This window comes from Rhinolophus sinicus, chromosome 1, assembly GCF_057876585.1.
Source record: "Rhinolophus sinicus isolate RSI-liver-muscle chromosome 1, RSI-T2T, whole genome shotgun sequence".
NCBI classification, from domain to species: domain Eukaryota; kingdom Metazoa; phylum Chordata; class Mammalia; order Chiroptera; family Rhinolophidae; genus Rhinolophus; species Rhinolophus sinicus.
This window is the reverse complement of record NC_142501.1, coordinates 94,147,084-94,171,024: the sequence shown is the minus strand read 5'-3', so window position 1 is coordinate 94,171,024 and position 23,941 is coordinate 94,147,084. Positions and strand designations below refer to the sequence as shown.

General features: G+C 38.3%; 1 protein-coding gene across 2 annotated transcripts in view; it reads right to left on the bottom strand.

Moving 5' to 3' along the window:
- The window catches only part of USP18 (ubiquitin specific peptidase 18), a 55,415-nt gene that overhangs the window by 19,920 nt on the left and 11,554 nt on the right, over window positions 1–23,941 (bottom strand). Inside the window, exons 2-4 of one of the 2 annotated variants that reach the window (XM_019757219.2) lie at window positions 21,437–21,701; window positions 20,306–20,402; window positions 19,164–19,309 (exon numbers count right to left, since the gene is read on the bottom strand). In XM_019757219.2, coding sequence (XP_019612778.1) covers window positions 19,164–19,309; window positions 20,306–20,402; window positions 21,437–21,494 — 301 coding nt within the window. In that variant the 5' untranslated portion in view covers window positions 21,495–21,701. The remainder of the gene's footprint in view (window positions 1–19,163; window positions 19,310–20,305; window positions 20,403–21,436; window positions 21,702–23,941) is intronic. The other variant, XM_019757220.2, reaches the window with a different exon arrangement.

Sequence of the window (23,941 nt, the reverse complement as noted above, 5' to 3'; positions counted from 1 at the left end):
AAAAGTGAGTAATAAACCTGAACAGACACATCACCAAAGAAGATATACAGATGGCCAATAGGCATTTGAAAAGATGGTCAACATCATATGTCAACTAGGGAACGGCAAACTAAAACAACAACAAAATACCTCTACACACCTATCAGAAGGGTCAAAATTCAAAACACTGACAACAGCAAATACTGCTGAGAACAGGAGTATGGAGAACAGGAACTTCTCATTCATAGCTGTTAGGAAAACAAAATGGTACAGCTGATTTGGAAGACAATTTGGTGGTTTCTTACAAAACTAAACACATTCTTAAATAACATCCAGCAATTGCACTACTTAGCATTTACTCAAAGGAGTTGAAGACTTATATCCATATGAAAACCTGCACACACATGCTCATTGCAGCTTTATTCATAATTGCCAAAACTTGGAAGCAACAAAGATGTCCTTTAGTAGGTGGATGGATTAATGAACTATGGTACATCCAGACAATGGAATATTATTCAGTGTTACAAAAAAATTAGCTGGAGACAACTCTAGCAATATGGAAGAGTAGGAAACACCAAAAAAACCCATGTAGACAACAATTTCAACTGACACAATCTGCCTGATCTAACTATTTTGGAACTTTAGAGTCTATTGAAGGCTTACAATTTCCAGTGGAAGATTTAGAAGATAAATTGTGGTTAATTTCAGTTCTTAGCATAGTAGCAGCTACACATTTTCCACCACCAGCCACATGAGAGCCAGCTGTGCACATGTTCCTGGGGCAGTTTGCATATAGCATGTCAAAGCTGGGTTGGGCAAAAATGACTATCCTCCAAATATTGAAGATCTGTGTTCTGATTGTTCATTGATCCTTCTGATCACAGGGTTCAGACAAAGAGGTGGGCAGCCACTGTCGTTGAACCACTCCCCTTGTTGCATGCCCCTACCCCTCTGGCTCAAGTGATTTCCAGAGGCTTAAAATGCCAGCATCCTAATATCCACCCCTTAATTTTTCACTTTTCCCCTTTCAGGAGCCAGACATTAAAGACTATGACATCCCAAAACAACTGCATACACAGGGAAAATTAGAAAATAACCATGCATGCAAAGGGAAAAGCTCAAAAAAGGCCTGATAAGAAATTAACACCTTCAGCTGATTCTGGGCACAGCCTCCAACAATCAAAAAAGCAGGGAGGACCCAAGATGGCAAAATAAACACTGTGATTGCCTTCTTCTATGACCATATTAAAATTACAAATAAATTATAAAACAATCAACCTGGAGAACTAGCTGAACAGAAGTCCTATAACTGGAGATATAAAGAAGAAACCATGTCGAGACTAGTAGGAGGGGCGGTTCATGAAACAGCTGGTCCCACACCTGCATGTGGCAGTTGAGAATCAGGAGGGATATCTCAGCCATAGAGTCACCCCATCCCCCGAGGAGTGAGGGACCCCAGCCCCACACCAGGCTCCTCAGCCAGGAGTACCAGGGCCAGAAAGGGGAGACCCCACAACATCTGGCTGTGAAAAACAGTGGGGATTCTGACTGTTCGGATGGGATGGAAGGCTGTGGGAAACACAGGTGTTCTCTTAAAGGGCCCACATACAGACTCACTCACTCACAGGCACTCACTCTGGACTCTGGTAAAGGCAAAGTAAGTCAGAAGGCATCAGAGACATACAGGGAGACAGAGTTGTGTGGCCTCAGGGTGAGGACCAGAGGGGCAATTGCCATTTTCCCTGTGTAGAACCCTCCTCCTGTGCGGCCAGCAGGGGGGTACCATCTTTCCTGTGTTGAGCCCTCCCCCACAGGCCGAATCTGAATCAGCATTGGTCTGGTGAGCTCCACTTGCTCCACTCGGGTGACTCCCTAGAACCCTACCCCACCCAACTCAGGCAACACGAAGGCTATTTTTCAGCCAGCAGCCAGCCCACCCCCAGCGTTGCACTTTCATGAACAATTCTCAGGCGTTCACAGCGCAGAGATGTGCTCCAAGATTTTTGCAAAGTAGCTCCAGGCTCAGCACTGGCACCAAACCAGAATGTACATTAACATGGTGAATACCACTTGTCCCACCCTAGTGACTCTCTGGGACCCTGCCTCACCCAATTCACATACCACACAAGGCTCTATCAGCAGCTGAGCCTAACAGGAGCCAGCAGGTGGCAGAAGGCCTTGGGGTGCCTTGGCTTTTTGTGAAGCTACTCCAGGCCTGATACTGGTGGCAGTCATTCTCAGTTCGTGTGGCCACTCCCGTGTGCCTCCAGTTCCAGCACAGGAATCGACCAATTGTGTATTGCTATGTAGTTCCTACCAGGTGATCACCGGCAATGGCTGACCTGGGCGTGCACCAGAACCTCTCCCAGGATGCTCTGGAAACAATATACTTGAAGATCGGCTCTGAATCACAGCAAAGCACCAAAACAATTAGCCCAATAAGTGGCATACTCAAAGGGCAGTCTCAGCAGGCACCAGAGCCCACTGGGGCAAATCCTGCTCCATGGAGTCAGCCCCAACACAGCAGCGCTAAGCCAATCCTCACAACCAGCCAGCCTGTAGGTCAACCCCATTCACGGAAGGGCCAACAGCAATAAAGGCTCAACTATAACAGGAAGGGTGTTATAGGCACACAAGGGACATTCTTGGAGCACCTGGTACAGGTGACCGGGGAGACCCATTTCAGATCGAAAGACATGCACAGACTGAGAGTAAAGGGATGGATAAAGATAGTTCATGCAAATGGAAACTAAAAATATCTGGAGCAGCAATACTGACACAAAACAGACTTTAAAACAAAAGCTATAATAAGAGACAAAGAGGAACATTACATAATGATAAAGGGATCAATTCAACAAGAGGATATAACCCTTGTAAACATTTATGCCCCAACACAGAAGCACCTAAATATATAAAGCAAACATTGACTGACATAAAGGCAAAGATCAACAGTAATAGAATCATATTAGAAGACTTTAATGCTACAAGACTGACACTGATGGACAGGTCTTCCAGACAGAAAATCAACATGGAAACAGCAGCCTTAAATGACACACTAGATGAAACGGATTTAATTGACATTTTTTAGAGCATTTAACCTCAAAACAGCAGAATATACACTCAAGTGCACATGGAACATTTTCCAAGACAGACCATGTGTTAGGCCACAAAACAAGTCTCAATAAATTTAAGAAAATTGAAATCATATCAAGAGTCTTCTCTGACCACAATGGTATGAAACTAGAAACTGATTACAAGAAAAAAAAACCTGAAAACATACAAACACATGGAGACTAAATAACATGCTCTAAATAACGAATGAGTAAACAATGAGAGCAAGGAAGAAATCAAAAGATACCTTGAGACAAACAACAATGAAAAGACAACAACCCAAAATCTATGAACACATCAAAAGCAGAACTAAAAGGGAAATTCGTAGCAATGCAGGCCTACCTCAAGAAACAAGAAAAATCTCAAATCAACAGTCTAACTTCACACCTAAGGGAACTGGAAAAAGAACAACACACGAAGTCCAAAGTGAGTACAAGGAAGGAAATAATAAAGATCACAGGGAAAATAAACAAAATAGGAAAAAAAAATAAAAAATAAAAAAAAAATATATATATATATATATATATATATATATATATATATATATGAAAGATCAATGAAACCAAGAACTGGTTTTTTGAAAAGATAAACAAAATTGACAAAACTTTAACCAGACTCAAGAAAAAAAGAGACAGGACCTAAATAAATAAAATAAAAAATGAAAGAGAAGTGACAACAGACACCACAGAAATTCAAAAAAAAATTTAAGAAAATACTACAAACAACTATACACCAACAGACTAGACAATCTGGAAGAAATGGATAAATTCCTAGAAAAATACAGTCTTCCATGGCTGAATCAAGAAGAAACAGAAAATCTGAACAGACTGATTACTACCAATGAAATTGAATCAGTAATAAACAAGCTCCCAACAAACAAAACTCCTGGACCAGATGGCTTCACAGGTGAATTTTACCAAACATGCAAATAAGAATTTAAACCTATTCTTCTCAAACTATTCCAAAATTTCCAATAAGAGGGAAGGCTCCCAAGCTCATTTTACGAGGCCACCATTACCCTGATTCCGAAACCAAAGACATTACAAAAAAAGAAAACTATAGGCCAATATCCCTAATGAATATAGATGGAAAAATCTCCAACAAAATATTAGCAAACCAAATTCAGAAACACATTAAAAAGATCATACACCATGATCAAGTGGGATTCATTCCTGGTATGCAAGACTGGTTCAATATCCTCAAATCAATTAATGTGATACACTACATAAACAAAATGAAAAATAAAAATCATATGGTCATATCAATAGATGTAAAAAAAGCATTTGACCAAATCTAGTATATATTTATGATAAAAATTCTCAGCAAAGTGGGAATAGAGGGAACGTAATTCAACATAACAAAGCCCATATATGACAAACCCACAGCTTATATCATACTCAATGGGGAAAAGCTAAAAGCATTCCCCTTAAGATCAGAAACAAGACAAGGATGTTCACTTTCAACTACTTTTATTCAACAGAGTATTGGAAGTCCTAGCCATAGCAATCAGACAACAGAAAGAAATAAAATGTATCCAAATAGAAAAGAAAGAAGTAAAATTGTCATTATTTGCAGATGACATGATATTATATATAGAAAACCCCAAAGATTTCACCAAAAAACTATAGAACTGATAAATGAACTTAGTAAAGTGGCAGAATACAAAATTGATATTCAGGAATCAGTTGCATTTTTATACACCAATATCAAACTATCAAAAAGAGAAACTAAGAAAACAATCCTATTGACAATTGCATCAAATAAATAAATAAATAAAATACTCAGGAATTAATTTAACCTAGGAAATAAAAGACCTGTACTCAGAAACTTATAAGACATTGAAGAGAGAAATTAAAGAAGATGCAAATACCATACTCATGGATAAGAAGAATTAATATAAACTGTCCATACTTCCCAAAGCAATCTGTACGAGGTCTGATAATTAAATTCGTGAACTTGTTGCAACGATGTTGCTAACCTTTTTTGATACCGGAGGAATTATTCATTATGAATTTGTACCAACTGGACAAACAGTTAACTAAGTTGACTATTTGGAAATGCTGAAAAGGCTGCTTGAAGAAGTTAGACGACCTGAACGTTTCGCCAACAATTCATGGCTTTTGCATCACAACAATGCACCAACTCACACGGCACTGTCTATGAGGGAGTACTTAGGGGCCAGTAAACAAATAACTGTATTGGAATACCCTCCCTACTCAACTGATCTGGCCCCCACTGACTTCTTTCTTTACCTGAAGGTAAAGGAAACATTGAAAGGAAGACATTTTTATGACATTCAGGACATCAAGGGTAATATGACGACAGCTCTGATGGCCATTCCAGAAAAAAAGTTCCAAAATTGCTTTGAAGGGTGGATTTGGCACTGGCATTGGTACACAGCTTCCCAAGGGGCATACTTCAAATGTGACCATAATGATATTCAGCAATGAGGTATGTAGCACTTTTTCTAGGATAAGTTCACAAACTTAATTGTCCAGCCTCGTAGATTCAATGCAATCCCTATCAAAACACCAATGGCATTTTCACAGAACTAGAATAAATAAGCCTAAAACTTATATGGAACCATAAAAGACATGAATAGCCACAGCAATCCTGAGAAAGAACAAAGCTGGAAGTACCATGCTACCTGATATCAAATTATACTGCAAGGCTATAGAAATCAAAACAGCATAGTACTGACATAAAAACAGACACATAGATCAATGGAACAAACAGAGAGCCCAGAAATAAATGCATGCCTATATGATCATATGATCATTTAATCTATGACGAAAGAAGCAAAGATTTACATTGGGGTAAAGACAGTCTATTTAATAAATGGTGCTGGGAAAACTCTACAGATACATGCAAAAACATGAAACTGGATCACTGTCATGGATTATACAAGGTCGGACAATTAACTTCACAAACTCATTCTAGAAAAAGTGCTACACACCTCATTGCTGAATATCACTATGTTCAGCTTCAAAGTCCTCCCCTTGGGAAGGTATGCACCAATGCTAGAGCCTAGTCTACCCTTCAAGGCAATTTTGGAACTCTTTTTCTGGAATGGCCATTAGAGCTGTTGTTGTATTTCCCTTGATGTCCTGAATGTCATCAAAATGTCTTCCTTTCAATGTTTCCTTTACCTTCGGGTAAGGAAAGAAGTCATTGGGGAACATATCAGGTGAGTAGGGAGGGTATTCCAATACAGTTATTTATTTACTGACTACAAACTCCCTCACAGACAGTGCTGTGGGAGCTGGTGCATTATCGTGATGCAAGAGCCATGATTTGTTGGCGAAACGTTGAGGTCGTCTCACTTTTTCACGTGGCCTTTTCAGCACTTCCAAATAGTCAACTTGGTTAACTGTTTGTCCAGTTGGTACCAATTCATAATGAATAATTTCTCTGATATCAGAAAAGGTTAGCAACATTGTTGCAACAAGTTCACGAACTTAACTGTCAGACCTCATACAAGAATAAACTCCAAATGGATTAAAGACTTAAATGTAAGACCAGAAACCATAAAGCTCCTAGACAAAAATATAGGCAGTAAACTCTCTGACATTATCCTTGTAATATTTTTACTGATATATCTCCTTGGGCAAGGGAAACAAAAGAAAAAATAAACAAATAAGACTACATCAAACTAAAAAGGCTTTGCACAGCAAAAGAAACCATCAACAAATGAAAAGACAGGCTACTGAATGGGAAAAGATATTCTCCAATAGTACATCTGATAATGGGTTAATACCCAAAATTTATGAAGAACTCATATAATGCAACACCAAAAAAAGTCCAATCCAATTAAAAAATAGGGAGAGGACCCAAAGAGACATTTCTCCAAAGAGAACATACACGTGGCCAATAGACATATGAAAAGATGCTCAATGCCACTAATCAACAGATAAATGCAAATTAAAACCACAATCAGATGACTATCATCAGATAGCCTGTCAGATGGCTATCATCAATAAATTAACAAACAACAAGTGTTGGTTAGGATGCGAAGAAAAGAGATCTTTCAGGCACTGTTGATAGGACTGCAAACTGATGTAGCCACTAAGGGAAACAGTTTGGAGGTTCTTCAAAAAATTAAAAATAGAAGTACCTTATGACCCAGCAATTCCATTTCTGGGCATTTATCTGAAGAAATCCAAAACACTAATTGGAAAAGATATATGCATCCCTATGGTCATTGCAGCATTATTTACAATAGCCATGATATGGTAGCAACCCAAGTGCCCCTCAACAGACAACTGAATAAAGGAGTGGTACATCTATACAATGGAATATTACTCAGCCATAAAGAAGAATTAAATCTTACCATTTGCAACAACATGAATGGAACTAGAGGGTATTACTGTAAGTGACATATGTCAGACTGAGAAAGAAAATACCATATGATCTCAGTTATATGTGGAATCTAGAGAACAAAATAAACAAAAGAGACACAGGATCATAGATACAGAGAACTGATAGTTGCCAGAGGGAAAGTGGGTTGGGGAGCTGGGTGAAAAAGATGAAGGGATTTAGAAATACAAATTGGTAGTTACAAAATAGTCACAAGGATGTAAAGCATAGAGAATATAGTCAACAACGTTGTAACACCTGTATAGTGCCAAGTGGGTGCTAAACTAATTAAGAGGATCACTGCATAAATTATAGAAATGTCTAACCACTATGCTGTACACCTAAAAATAATATAAAATAATATTGAATGTCAACTGTAACTGAGAAAAATAATTCAAAAAGCATTTTTACATGATTTTTTACAAAGCAATGAACAATAACAACAACAACAAACAGCAAATCCTAAGGAAGTGAAAGAACTTACTTTCAGTTACCATATTAGTATATTCAAATGCCAGTGTTCAACAAAACTATCACAAGGCATTCAAAAAAAAAAACAGGAAAATATGTCCCATTCAAAGGTAAAATAATCAGAAATTGCCTCTGAAAAACACCTAATGGCAGATATTCTAGACAAAGACTTTAAAACAACTGTCTTAAAGTTGCTCAAGAAACTAAAGGAAGTTGTTTAGAAAAAAAAAAAAACAGAAAGTCAATAAATCGATATTTAAACAAAATGAAAATATCAGTAAAGATATAGAAAACTTAAAAAGAAGCAAAAAGAACTTCTGGAGCTGAAAAGTACAATAACTGAAATGAAATTTTCACTAGAAGCAGATACAGCAAAAAAGATGTAACAATTATAAACATTTATGCACCTATGACAGATCATCAAAATATATGAGGCAAAAGCTGACATAATTGAAGGGAAAAAAGACATTCCTACAATTAAAGTTAGACACTTCAAAACTCCATTCACAATAATAGACAGAACAACCACACAAAACATAAGGGGAAAAAAAAGAGGACTTAAACAACACAATAAACCAACTACATATAACAGAAATATATAAAACACTCTAGCCAACAACAGCATATACATTCTTCTCAAGTGCATATGGGACGTTTTCCAGGATACCTAACCACATATTAGTACACATAGTAAGTCTCAATAGATTTTAAAGATAAATGTCATCCTGACCACAAGATGAAGGTAAATATCAATAACAAAGGTAAAACTGGAAAATTCACAAACTTGTGGAAGTTAAACAATACACCTTTAACAACCAATAGATCAAAGAAATAACAAGGGAATTTAGAAAATACTTAGCGATGAATAAAAATGAAAACATAACATATCAAAACTTATGGGATGCAGTCAAAGCAAAACTGAGGGGGAAATTCACAGCTATAACTGCCTACAGTGAAAAACAAGAAAGATTTCAAATTAACAACCTAACTTATGACTTAAGGAAATGAAAAAGAACAAACTAACCCAAAGTTAGCAGGAAAAAAGAAATAATAAACATTAGGACAGAGGTAAACTAAATAGAGACTACAAAAACAATAGAGAAAATGAAACTAAAAGTTGGTTCTTTGAAAAGATCAACAAACTGACAAGTCTTTAGCCAGATGGACTAAAAGAGAAAGAAGACTCAAATTGGACATGAAAGTGGGACATTACTATCACTTCCACAGAAATAAAAAGGATTATAAGAGACTACTATGAACAATTGGATAAACCTAGATGAAATGGACAAACCTTCCTAGGGGAAAAGAACCTACCAAGACTAAATCATGAAGAAATAGAAAATGTAATAGAACTATAACTAGTAAGGAGATGAATCAGAAATCCAAAATGTCCCAAGAAAGAAAAGTCATGGTGCTGATGGCTTCACTGGTGAATTCTACCAAACATTTCAAATGAGCTAATACCAATCCTGCTCAGTTTTCCCAAAAATTTAATAGGAGAAAACTTTCCTAACTCATTTTATAAAGTCAGCATACACCTGATGCCAAAGTCTGACAGAGATACTATGCAATAAGAAAACTACAAATCAATATCCCTTATCAACATTTACGAAAAAATCCTCAACAAAATATTAGGAAACAGAATTGAGTAGCATATTAAAAGGATTGTATACCATGATCAACTGAGATTTATTCCTGCAAAGGAGGGCCACACACGAAAATCAATAAGTGTAGTATGTTACATCAACAAAAAATAAAAATAAAAACACATGATCATCACAATTGACACAGAAAAAAATACTTCACAAAATTCAACACTTTTTCATGATTAAAAACACCCAACAAATAGGAATAGAAGGAAATTACAACAACATATAAAAGCCACATATGACAAACCCACAGCAGACAGCATACTCAATTGTGAAAGACAGAAAGCGCTTCCTCTAAGATCAGGAACACGGCAAGAATGCCCACTTTGACCACTTCTATTCAATATACTACTGGAAGCTCTAGACAGAGCAATTAGACAGAAAAAGAAAAAAGAAAGAAAGAAAAGGTATTCAAATTGGGAAGGAAGGTAAAAATGTCTGTTTTCAGATTCCATAATCTTTTATGTTAGGAAAAAAAAAAAAAGAAAAACCTAAAGACTCCACAAATAGATCTAATAAAGGAAATCAAAAATACTCAGACATAAAGTCAACACACAAAAATCAATTGTATTTGTATACATACAAACAGTAAACAATCTGAAAAAGAAAAAATCACAAAAATCCATTTACAATAGCATCAAAATGAACAAAATACTTAGGAATTAACAAGTGAAAGACTTGTACAATGAAAACTACAAAACATTGCTAAAAGAAGTAAAGAAGGCATAAATAAATGGAAATACATTACATGTTTATGAACTGAATGACTTAATATTGTGTAAATGTAAATTATACCCAAAGCACATTCTACACATTCAATGCAATCCCTATCGAAATCCCAATAAAACATGTGCAGAAGTAAAAAACCCCATCCTAAAATTCATAAGGAAACTCAAGGGTCCCCAAATAGCCAAAACAGTTCTGAAAAAAAAAAAAAAAAAACTGCAAAACTCACACTTTCTCATTTCAAAATGTACTACAAAGCTACAGTAATCAAAATAGTGTATAATTAGCATAAAGACAGAGATATAGAAGAATAGAATAGAATAGAATAGAATAGAATAGAATAGAATAGAATAGAATAGAATAGGACCCAGAAATAAACCCTTAGGTATATGGTCAAATGATTTTTGACAAGGGAGTCAAGAACACTCAATGAGGAAAGGATAGTCTCTTTAATAAATGATGCTGGAAAACATTTCTATCCACATTCAAAGGGAGAAAACTGGACCCTTACATAACTCCATATACAAAAATTACTCAAAATGGATCAAAGACCTAAATGTAAGACCTAAATCAAACTCTTAAAAGAAAACATAGGACGAAAGCGCAAGACAATAGATTTGGCAATGACTCTTGGATACGACACCAAAGGCACAGGTAACCAAAGAAAAACATAGACAAATTAGACTTCAAACAAATTTTTTTTAAATTTTGTGCATCAGAAGACACTATCCACAGAATAAAAAACAACCCACAGGATTATGTCATAGAAATGGCGGCGTGAGGTGAACCTGTTGAAATCTCCCCTGGAATTCACAACAAATTGAACAGCTGTAATTCCACAAAAGACTCCCTGCGCAGCAGACAGGCAAGACTAAGAGACACACAACTGGAATTATCTAAAGGTGGGCAAATTGGGTGAGCGGGGGAGAAGGGAATGGGGAAATGCGGGGACATGGGCCACGCAGGCACAGAATGCAGACCGGAGATCCCAGCTCCCTGCATTCAGGAGCTACCACAGTCGCTGGAAAGGAAAGAATTTGGACTGCTAGTGCTCCCCTAACGGCCCACAGTCCCGCCTGAGGGATCAGCATATAATACAGCTGAACCCAATGCTCAAGGCAGAGACCTCGGAGCAAAGACTGAGAACAGAAGGGTGAAAATGGTAGTTAAAGCCCTCACTGCCAAGCAGAGGACAGAAGACATATAGGCACAGAGCCTAGCTGACCCCTTCCCAACCTCCCTGAGCTCGCCCTAACCCACCATCTCAGCGCTAGAAGCAGAACGGTAGCAGTGTCAGATTAAAAGAACAGAATATTTGCAGTTCTGAGAACTGCAGCCCGCAGCCATGGACTCACAGCCCAACCAGTTCGGGTAAAGAGGAGGGAGCCTTGGGTGCAGGACTGGCTGTGGTGGTGATTGCCGCCATTGCTCTGGGCCACCTCTCACAACCCAATCCACGCGAGCCTCCACCAATCTGGGTGGATCCATGCAGGGATAAACAGAGCTGCTGAAACACATGGGCTCTGAAACTGGTGCAGGACAAGCTTTGGAACTTCAAAAGCTCTCCGCACCCTGCAGGGAGGCGGTGCCTTGTGACCCAGGCAACCTGTTCACAGAGGAGAAGCCTGCCTTCCAGGGAATCCCCCCATTGTGTGAGAAGCTGGAACAGTGCAGAAAAAATATCACTGCAGCATGAGAGAGAATAGAAGGCTGCAGTCAGAGGGAAAATAAAACATTCCACCAACACCTACCAGAAAGAAAAGAAAGCCCCTTCCTATCAACCTGTTGCAGAACCCACTCCTCTAGATGCCTAGGAAGAGAAATAATAATTAATCAATTGCCATGAATAACTAAGAAACAAGTCAGCTCAGAAAGAAAATGAAAATTCTCCAGGAAATGAACTTAAAGACATGGAAATATGTGACTTAAATGACAGAGAATTCAAGATTGCAGTTCTAAAAAAACTCAACGAGATGCAAAAAAACACATACAGGCAGTTTAATGAACTCAGAAACACAATCAAGAACAACATGAGCATTTTACGAAAGAGATAGAAATTTTAAAAAAGAACCAAATAGAATTTCTGGAGATTAAGAACTCAATAGAAGAAATTAAGAATGAAATAACCAGCTTAGGTAGTAGAGTTGACCAGATGGAGGAAAGAATCAGTGACATCAAAGACAGAAACATAGAAATTACACAGATGGAAGAAGAAAGAGACTTGAGACTTAAAAGAAATGAAAGAACTCTACAAGAACTTTCTGACTCCATCAGAAAGAGCAATATAAGAATAATGGGCATACTGGAAGGAGAAGAAAGAGAGAAGGGAACAGAGAATATATTCAAACAAATTGTCAATGAGAACTTCCCAAACTTGGGGATAGAACTGGATCCTCGAATCCAAGAAGCAAATAGAACACCTAATTACCTCAATCCCAACAGGCCTTCTCCAAGGCACATTGTATTGAAGCTGTCTAAAATCAATGACAAAGAAAGAATCCTCAAGGCAGCCAGGGAAAAGAAGACGGTAACCTACAAAGGAAAGCCCATTAGATTATCAGCAGATTTTTCAGCAGAAACTCTACAAGCCAGGAGGGAGTGGAACCAAATATTCAAACTATTGAAAAAGAGAAATTATGAGCCAAGAATAATATATCCAGCAAAGATATCCTTTAAATATGAAGGAGGAATGAAGACCTCTCAAGACATACAGAAGCTGAGGGAATTTTCTAATACACGACCTGCACTACAAGAAATACTAAAAGAGGCTATTTGACCACCATCAACAGAGACAATTTGTGGCAACCAAAACATAAATAGGGGTAGAGTAAAGGCCTGAACTGGAATATGGGAATGGAGAAAGTAAGCATGCTGAAGAAAATGGAATACTCTAAATATCAAATTTTATTTTACATAAACTTAAGGGTAACCACTTAAAAAAAAATCCAGAACTGAAATACATACTGTAACAAAAGAAAAAACAGAGGGAAACATCATAGAACACCACCACACAGAAATAATAGACAACAACAGAAAGGCAAAGAAACAATGGAGAAACAGCCTTACCAGAAAACTAAAGATAGAATGACAGGAAATACTCACATATCAATAATCACCCTAATGTAAATGGACTGAACTCTCCAATAAAAAGGCACAGAGTAGCAGATTGGATCAAAAAACTAAACCCAACCATATGCTGTCTCCTAGAGACACATCTCAGCTACAAGGACAAATATAACCTCAAAGTGAAAGGGTGGAAATTGACACTCCAAGCAAATGGTACCCAGAGAAAATCAGGTGTAGCCATACTGATATCAGATGAAACAGACTTCAGGGTGAAAAAGATAACAACAGACAAAGATGGACATTTCATAATGGTAATGGGGACTATACAACAAGAAGACATAACAGTCATCAATATTTATGCCCCCAATCAGGGAGCACCAAAATATACCAAGCAACTACTAACAGAACTAAAGGGAGAAATTGACCAAAACACAATTATACTAGGGGGCTTAAATACATCACTGACGGCTATGGATAGATCATCCAAACAGAAAATAAATAACGAAATAGCAGCCCTAAATGACACATTAGATGAAATGGACATAATTGACATATATAGAGCACTTCATCCTAAAACATCAGACTATACATTCTTTTCTAGTGTACATGGAACATTCTCAAGGATGGACCATATATTGGGACATAAAATCAGCCTCAGCAAAAAGAAGATTGAAATCATACCAAGCATAATCTCTGATTACAAGGCTTTGAAATTGGATATCAACTGCAAAAAGAAAGCAAGAAAAAACACAAATACATGGAGATTAAACAACATACTTTTAAAGAACGACTGGGTCAAAGAAGAAATTAGAGGAGAGAGCAAAAGATACATAGAAACAAATGACAATGAAAATACATCCTACCAAAATTTTTGGGATGCAGGTCAAGCAGTTTTAAGAGGGAAATTTATATCACTACAGGCCTATCTCACGAAACAAGGAAAAATCCCAAATAAATAACCTCATGTTACACCTTAAAGAACTAGAAAAAGAAGAACAAGTGAAACCCAAGGTCAGCAGAAGAAAGGAAGTAACAAAAATCAGAGCAGAACTAAATGAAATAGAGAAAAAAAGACAATAGAAAAAATTAATGTGACAAAGCTGTTTATTTGAAAAGATTAAAAAAATTGACAAACCCTTGGCTAGACTCACTAAGATAAAAAGAGAGAAGACACTAATTAACAAAATCAGAAACGAAAAAGGGGAAGTTATCACGGACACCACAGAAATACAAAGGATCATCCAAGAATACTATGAAGGACAATATGCCACCAAATTCAATAACCTGAAAGAAATGGACAAGTTCTTTGAAACATATAGCCTTCCAAGGCTGAACTGTGAAGAACTGGAAAATCTAAACAGACCGATCACCAGTAAGGAAATTGAATCCCTCATCCAAAACCTTCTCAAAAGCAAAAGTCTGGGACCAGATGGCTTCACTAGTGAATTCTACCAAACCTTCAAAGAGGATCTAATACCAACCCTGCTCAAACTCTTCCAAAAAATTGAAGAAGAGACAGTACTCCCTAACTCATTTTATGAGGCCAACATTACCCTGATACCAAAACCTGGTAAGAACAACACAAAAAAAGAAAACTATAGACCAATATCTCTGATGAATACCGATACAAAAATCCTAAACAAAATTATAGCAAATCGAATACAACAATGCATTGAAAAGATTATTCATCACGACCAAGTGGGGTTCATCCCCGGGGTACAAGGATGGTTCAACATCCGCAAATCCATCAATGTGATACATCACATAAACAAAATAAAGGACAAAAATCATATGATTATATCAATTGATGCAGAAAAAGCATTTGACAAGATACAACATCCATTTATGATTAAAACACTTAATAAAATAGGTATAGAAGGAAAAGACTTTAACATAATAAAGGCCATATATGACAAGCCCTCTGCTAATCTCATAATTAATGGTGAAAAACTGAAGCCCTTTGCTCTACATTCAGGAACACGACAGGGCTGTCCCCTATCACCTCTGCTTTTCAACATAGTGTTGGAAGTCCTTGCCAGAGCAATCAGGCAAGAGAAAGAAATAAAAGGCATCCAAATTGGGAATGAAGAAGTTAAATTATCACTCTTTGCAGATGACATGATGCTATATATAGAAAACCCTAGAGACTCCCCAAAAAGCTATTAGAAACAATCAACGAATACAGTAAAGTTGCTGGCTACAAAATCAACGCACAAAAGTCCATTGCTTTCCTATATACTAACAATGAAATCTCAGAAAAAAAAAATACAAAAAACAATTCCTTTTGCAATTGCAGCAAAAAGAATAAAATACCTAGGAATAAACTTAACCAAGGACGTGAAAGACCTATATGCTGAAAACTATAAGACATTTTTGAAAGAAATTGAAGAAGACACAAAGGAATGGAAAGACATTCCATGCTCATGGATTGGAAGAATCAACATAGTTAAAATGGCCATATTACCCAAAGCAATATACAGATTCAATGCAATCCCCATCATCTATTTTAAAGACATAGAACAAAAAATCATCAGATTTGTTTGGAACCACAAAATACCCCGAATAACCAAAGCAATCTTAAGAAAAAAGAACAATAATGGAGGTATCACACTTCCTGACTTTGGCTTGTACTACAGGGCTACAATAATCAAAACAGCATGGTATTGGCAGCAAAACAGACACATAGACCAATGGAATAGAATTGAGAACCCAGAAATAAAACCACATAAATATGGACAGATAATTTTTGACAAAAAAGCTAAAAACATACAATGGAGCAAAGACAGCCTCTTCAATAAATGGTGCTGGGAGAATTGGAGAGCCACGTGCAAAAGAATGAAACTGGACTGCTATCTGTCACCATGTACCAAAGTTAATTCAAAATGGATCAAAGACTTAAGCATAAGACCTGACACAATAAACTGCATGGAATAAAACATAGGCACTAAACTTATGGACCTTGGGTTCAAAGAGCATTTTATGAACTTGACTCCAAAGGCAATGGAAGTAAAAGCTAAAATAAATGAATGGGACTATATGAAACTTAAAAGCTTCTGCACAGCAAAAGAAACCATCGACAAAATAAAGAGGCAACCAACTGAATGAGAGAAGATTTTTGCAAACAGTGCCTCTGATAAGGGGCTAATATCCAAAATATACAAGGAACTCATGAAAAAGCAGAGAACCATAAGATTTCACTGATATGTGGTATATACACCAAAAACAACAAAAGAACAAGACAAACAAATGAGAAACAGAAACTCACAGACACAGACAATAGTTTAGTGGTTACCAGAGGGTAAGGGGGGTGGGGGGGGAGATGAATGTAAGGGGGATCAAATATATGGTGATGGAAGGAGAACTGACTCTGGGTGGTGAACACACAATGGGATTTATAGATGATGTAATACAGAATTGTACACCTGAAATCTATGTAACTTTACTAACAATTGTCACCCCAATAAACTTTAATTTAAAAAAATAAAGAAAGAAAGAAACAGCTAGTTAATCTGGGGGAAAAAATGAGTAGAGCTTCGGATCTGTGGGATACATCAGATACACCAGCTACACAAAATGGGAGTCCCAGAAGGAGCAGAGAAAGACAAAGGCCAGGAAAAAATTTTTGAAGAAATAATGACCGATAACCTCCCAAATTTGTTGAAAGACATTAATCTGCACATTTAAGAAGCTCAACAAATTCCAAATGCAATAAACTCCAAGTACCTAGACACATCATAGTCAAACTGTCAAAAGTCAAATAAAAGAGAAAACCTTGAAATCTGCAAGAGAAAATGACTCACCATATAAAAGTGTCTTAGTCTGCTCAGGCTGCTATAACAAAAATACCATAAACTGGGTATTTTATAAAAATCAGAAATTTATTTCTCACAGTTCTGGAGGCTGGGGAGTCCATGTTCAAGATGTCGGTAGATTCTGGTAGCGAGAGCCCACTTTCATGTTCATAGACAACACCTCATTGTGTACTCACACTGCAGAAGGGCAAAGCAGCTTTTTCGGGCCACTTTTATAAGAACATTAATCCCATTCATGAGGACTCTGCCTTTGTGATCTAATCAACTCCCTAAGGTCCCATCTACTACTACCGTCACCTTGCGGATTACATTGCAATGTATGAATTTTGAGGAGACATGAATATCTAGATGATAGTACAAAGGATCCTCAATAAGACACCTTACATCTCATTAAAAACCATGGAGAACAGAAGGTGACAGGATGACATATTCAAAGTGCTGGGGTGGGGGGTGCTGTCAAGCAAGAATTACATATCCAGCAAAACTCTTCAAAAGTGTGAGGAGACATTTAGACATTGACTGGCCCTACAAGAAATACTGAAGGAAGTCCTTCCAGCTGAAATGAAACTAGATGGTAACTGCGTGGCAACTCAAATCCACACGAAGAAATAAAAGGCACTGGGATTGAGAGACTCATATCACCAAGAGTAGGAGACCTCAGCCTCTGAGCCCCCACAATGATCAACAATTAGACAGCTATCCATGAATGAAAATAGCTCCTGGAGAGCCTAGTAGTTCACTTAAGAAACTTCAGCAATACGGTGGAACAAAAATCTGAGACTAAACACACAAAAAGCGTAGTAAGAACAGCTTCATTTTGCCTGCATCATCCCATCCCCCAGGCCAACACTGCTCAGTCCCAAGAGGGAACTCCCCAGCTCAAAAGAATTCCCTTCACCAGGAAAGGGAAGACGGATGAGTGACCAGCTTCCCCACTCTGTCAGGGCACTGTATGAAGGGCCCATTTTCCTTTCACCCCACCTACAGACTGGCAAAGCTGGGTGGCTACAGATGGCTGGGAACAAGGAAGAAGAGCAGGTGGTCCCAGTATCCTCCATGCAGCAGGAACAGCCATGGCTTCCCGTGGCCTGCTCTACTGAGGACCGCATCAGCTTTTGCCACTGAAGAAACCAATGGCCAGCACAGCCACCAGACACCCTGCAGATTTCACTGCTGAGAGGTTTGTGTTTACAGACACCAGTACCTACGTCCCTCTGCACAATATTCCCATCTCCCAGAGCCCACGATCCACAATGGAAGCATGCCTTGGCCTCTGCAGCTGCACAGTGCACGGTGCCAGCTGGCCCCCACCACCCGTCGCACACTCGAGGCTAGTCCCTGAAGCTGTGCTCCTGCACCAGCTAGCCTGAATCCTGTCACCTCTTCCACTGCATGTGTGTGCCCACAGCAAGCCCCTACCGTCGCATAAGTGCTTGCCAACAGCCAAGGCCCCAGAGCTGCCGGTGGGACTAAATCCAACCTGACATCTGTCACTGACCTGCACTCTGTGAATATACTAATACCCTCTGAATTACATATTTTTAAATGGGTCAATTTTATGGTTATGTGATGTAGATCTCAATAAAACAGGTTTTTTTAAACTAACTAATTTATGAGTTTTCTTATGCAGAATATGGTTTCTCCTTATTAATCCTTTATTCTGTTTTCCTGGAATTCTTTATCTGCAGCTGAATTAGCTCTGAGGACTCTTAGGCTTACTTATTCTGAGAGACAGAAAAACAGTGAGTGTGAAAATAACATATGCATAAATAATACCAATTCTGTGCCTGTAAAAATGTGGGCTTTTAAAAATATTTCAGATCTATATAAATGCTTCTCATATAAGGGGTCCATAGTCTACCTAACATCCTTGTTCACTCATGACATTAATCACTCCCCTTGCCCTCTCCTCTCACGTTCCTCCCCCCTCTTCCAACCTCCCACCTCCTTAAGAGCACTGGATCAGGAGCCAGAGCTAGGAGGACTGTCTTACATGGTACATTGTACTTCTGGAGACAGTAGACAAGCTCCATGGGTCGCACTGCTTTCTGCCGGCTGTCCTGCATCTTCTCCAGCAGCAAGAGCAGCTGGAAGGGGACACTTCTCCTCTGCTCTTCTACGCCCCTTGGCACTGTTATCCTGCCAAGTAAGAACACCACGAACCTCCTTATTCTTCTCAATGTTAATTGCATACAGGAATCAACTCGAGGGAACTTTCAAAATCTCCATGTACAGGCCACTCTTCACACTAAGTCAGAATTTCTGAGGGTGGGACAGAATTTTTAAGTTTCCTGGATGATTTAACTGTACGGACAAGGTGGAGAACCACCATATGAGCAAATCAACTATAGAGAGAACCCTGCTGAGAGGGGATCAGCACAACCGCTGCCTCGCCTCTCTCCCCACCCTGCCCGACAGTCACACTAAAATGAAGGGCAGATGCAGTAGGTCCTGGGCCCACAGCAAAGTGGCCAAGCAGCACCACACCCACCCTGAAGCTCTCCAAAATGAAAAAGCAGCACTCATCCAGGTCTTGGGAAGAAAGGGAAACAGGGAGGGATGTCAGTGCCTTTTGGCAACGATTTATTTAATTACAGGCATCTTTCAATTGCCCATGCCAGTAGAAGGGAAAAAATAGAAAGCACAGGGCAGAAAAGAATGTTTGATAAAATACATACATCACACACCAGTGTTTTTTAAGTGTGTGTGTGTGTGTGTGTGTGTGTGTGTGTATGTGTGTGTGTGTTTTGTTTGAGAAAAATCAATAGACTCATGCACCTACACACTGGTTTACTCCTCCTTTGACATTGATCTAGTCTCAATTTCCTTTTAATCAAATCAGTGGTTGTCAATCCTGACTGCAGTTTTCAATCACTTTGGGCATCTTTAAAAAAAAAAAATACCAATGCCTAGAGCCCACCCTAAACCAACTGAAACCAAATATCTGGGGGTAGGACCAGGCATTTTTTAAAACTTATTAGATGATTAGAATGTGTAGTCCAGATTGTGCAGAACAAGACTTTTCTCTGGCAACTTTTGAAAGAACACTTCTAGAAGTCCAAGTCACTGTGAATAACTGAACATTTGAAAATGTAAAGTAATATACATGTTTGCCAGCCTGCATAACAGTCTTACCTCTTCAGTATCTGGGTGAAGCCCACATTCATAATGAATACCTGGATTAGGGAGTTAAGGCAGCAGGTCTGTCCAATGTTGTGTAAGCCAACTGGGCCTATAAAGGAAGAGAAAAAACACTGAGGGAAGGCCGAGCTAAGGGATTTAACAAAAATCATGCTTTTCTAGAATCTACAAAGGACATGAAATCCTGTAAAGTACTCTCAGAAGTACAAAAAATTCACTAAGGAGCTTGCAACAAATTCAAGAGGAGACATAAAGCATGAACCTCTGAAAAGTGAAATAGTAATACAAGTTTTAGTAGTCAATTAGGAAAAAAAGAGATGTCACAAGAAATTGTATTACTCATTGTCAAATGTGTAGTACAAGCAATTGTTGCAAGAACAAAGGAAAAGAAGAACATTATAGAAAGTGGAACTGGGAGAATTATGAGTTCCTTAAAGACTTGAGTCAGAATGGGCAACTATGGGCTCAGGGATAAAAGGAATTTCAGACTCCAGTGGAAAGGCCCTACTCAGTTCCTACCATACGGCTGGAGTAATCAAAAGAAACCTTTAGGGAAGATCCACTAATCTAAACTCGCCTTGAGAGGCTGTAAGCCAGAAGGAACTTATGATGAGGTGAGAAAACCAAAGGATAACATCTCTCTGACCCACTAGCAACCAACCTCTCCTTTTCCAACCCAGACTTAGCTCTGCAGACCCCATAAGGTGAGTTATTTAAGTGGAGAAGGGGGAAGAGTACCACTAATCTCAGGTTCCTGGGGAAAGGGCTTTGGTGTACATGAGGCAGGGTAACAAGAATGTAAGAATCCAGGATGGCGGGTAAGCACAGACTTCCACTTGCCTCTAGATATACTAGCACACAGATACAACAACAGAGAAAGAAACTAATGCTGAGTGCTACTATATGCTGAACACCAGTTTAAAGCAGTTTCCACAGATTATCTCATTTATTCTTCCCAACAATCCTATGCACTCAGTACTATGATTATTCCCATTTAAAGGAGAAGAAATGGACACACAAAGATCAGGAGTCATTAGCCACAAAGCTCTACAGCTTCAGAGTATAGTGGGTGAGCAAAGCACTTCTACACAGTCAAGAAGAGAACGATGGGAGGGAGGTAATGACCCTGAGGGCAGTCCCAGGCCGTGAGGCGTTCTGGTAGCTGATTCCTCTTCTTCTTCATGCTGCTGTTTTCTTCCTTCTTCTCAACAGGGTCTGTGGAGAACTGCCGAGACTCAGTCAGGATTGACTAGCAAATTTTCTCAGGAACCCAAACACACTTGCCCATTAGTGATCACTCCAAAATTTCCAGACAGTTGGCTGGCCAGTCTTCAGGACTGCAGACCCCACTTCCGGGAAGAGCTCTCATGAGACAGCCTTGGTAGGACTTCTGTGAAAATACACCATAGGCAGTTAAGGATAAGAGAAGGAGAACAAGTATTCATGTGATCAGTTCTACTTCCAAACAGCCAAGTCTGGGAGGGAGATAAATGCTTGGAGAGACTGACTCAAAAAGCTCTGGGGCTAGAAAAGAGAACTAGGCTAGACACCCCCTCTCCTTCGTCCCACATGCCTCCACTTTTATTTTATCAGAGTAGACTGCCATATCTTCTTCCCTCCAAGTTCTCTATTCTGGTAAATGGCACAGCATTCACCAATAGGTTCAGACCAGAAGCCTAGTGTGTCCTTGCTCCCAGGCCCAAACAACCATGAGGGCTGTTAAATTCTACTGCCTAAAGGCTCCTCACAAGAACTTTCCTTGCTATCCATGCCCTAACTTCCTGGTGGAAACAAATAATATAAATGGAGCCACTTTAAAATGGAGTCAGTGCTGCAATTCCAGAGGAACTGCCTTGCATGTTTTATGCATCAAAACTTTGGAATGTTAAAACTGGGCAAAATAACCTTCGGACTGGGCCTAAAGCAACATTGTGTCTCAAAGAACTATTGGCAAAGAAACAAGAAAGCAGATATTATAACTAAGGGACTGCTGATTACTTGGACTAAAAATTAAAAACATTGTTTAAATTTAGCCTCACTGTGTTAGCTTAGGCACACCAATAGAAATGTCTTCCTTCTCCCATTAACATCAATGGATAGATCATTCAGGCCAAAAATGAACAAGGAAACAATGGCCTTAAATGATAATTAGACCAGATGGATTTAATTAATATTATTAGAGCACTTCACCCCAAAGTAGCAGAATATACTTTCTTTTCAAACACACATGGAACATTTTCCAGGATAGACGACATATTAAGTTACAAAACAAGTTTCAATAAATTTAAAAAGATTGAAATCATATCAAGCATCTTCTCCCACCACAAGGGTATGAAATTAAAAATCAATTACAAGAAAAAAACTGAAAAACACACAAACACATGGATGCTAAGTATCATGCTGCTAAAAAATGAACGGGTTAATGATGAGCTAAAGGAAGAAATCAAAAAATACTTTGAGAAAATGACCCAAAATCTACGGGATACAACCAAAGCAGTTCTAAGAAGGAAATTCATAGCAATACAGCCCTACTTCAAAAAACAAGACAAATTTCAAGTAAATAATCTAATCTAACACATAAAGAAACTAGTAAAAAAACAACAACAATCAAGCCCAAAGTGAGTAGAAGGAAAGGAATAATAAAGATGAGAGTGGTAATAAATGAAATAGAGTCTAAACAAAAATACAAAAGATCAATGAAACCAAGAGCTGGTTCTTTGAAAAGATAAACAAAATTGATAAACCTTTAACCAGACTCATGAAGAAAAAAAAGAGAGCATGCAAATAAATAAAATCTGAAATGAAAGAGGTAAAGTGACAACTGACAACACAAAAATACAAAGGATTTTAAGAAAATACTGTAAACAATTATATGCCATCAAATAGACAATCTGGAAGAAATGGATAAAATCCTACAAGCAAAGAATCTTCCAAGATGAGTGAAGAAAAACAGAAAATCTGAACAGACTGATAACCAAAAACAAAATCAAATCATTAGTCAAAAAACTCCCAACAAGCAAACGTCCTGGACCAGATGGCTTCAAAGTAAATTTTACCAATCATTCAAAGAATTAACACCTATCCTCCTCAAACTATTCCCAAAAATTCAAGAGAGGGGAAGGCTCCCAAGCTCATTTTACGAGGCCACCATTATCCTGGTTCCAAAACCAGACAAAAACACTACAAAAAAAGAAAATTATAGGCCAATATCCTGATGAACATAGATGCAAAAATCCTCAACAAAATATCAACAAACCAAATTCAGCAATACGTTAAAAAGATCATACACCATGATCAAGTGGGATTTATTCCCAGGATGCAAGGTTGGTTTGATGTCTGTACATCAATTAACGTGATACACCACATAAACACAATGAAGGATAAAAATCACATGATCATATCAGTAGATACAGAAAAGGCATTTGACAAAATCTAGCATACATTTATGATTAAAAACTCTCAGCAAAGTGGAAATAGAGTGAATATACCTCAACATAATAGAGGCCATATATGACAAACCCACAACTAACATCATACTCAACAGGGAAAATCTAAAAGCATTTTCCTTAAGATCAGGAACAAGACAAGGATAGTATTATTCAACATAGTATTAGAAGTTGTAGCCACAAC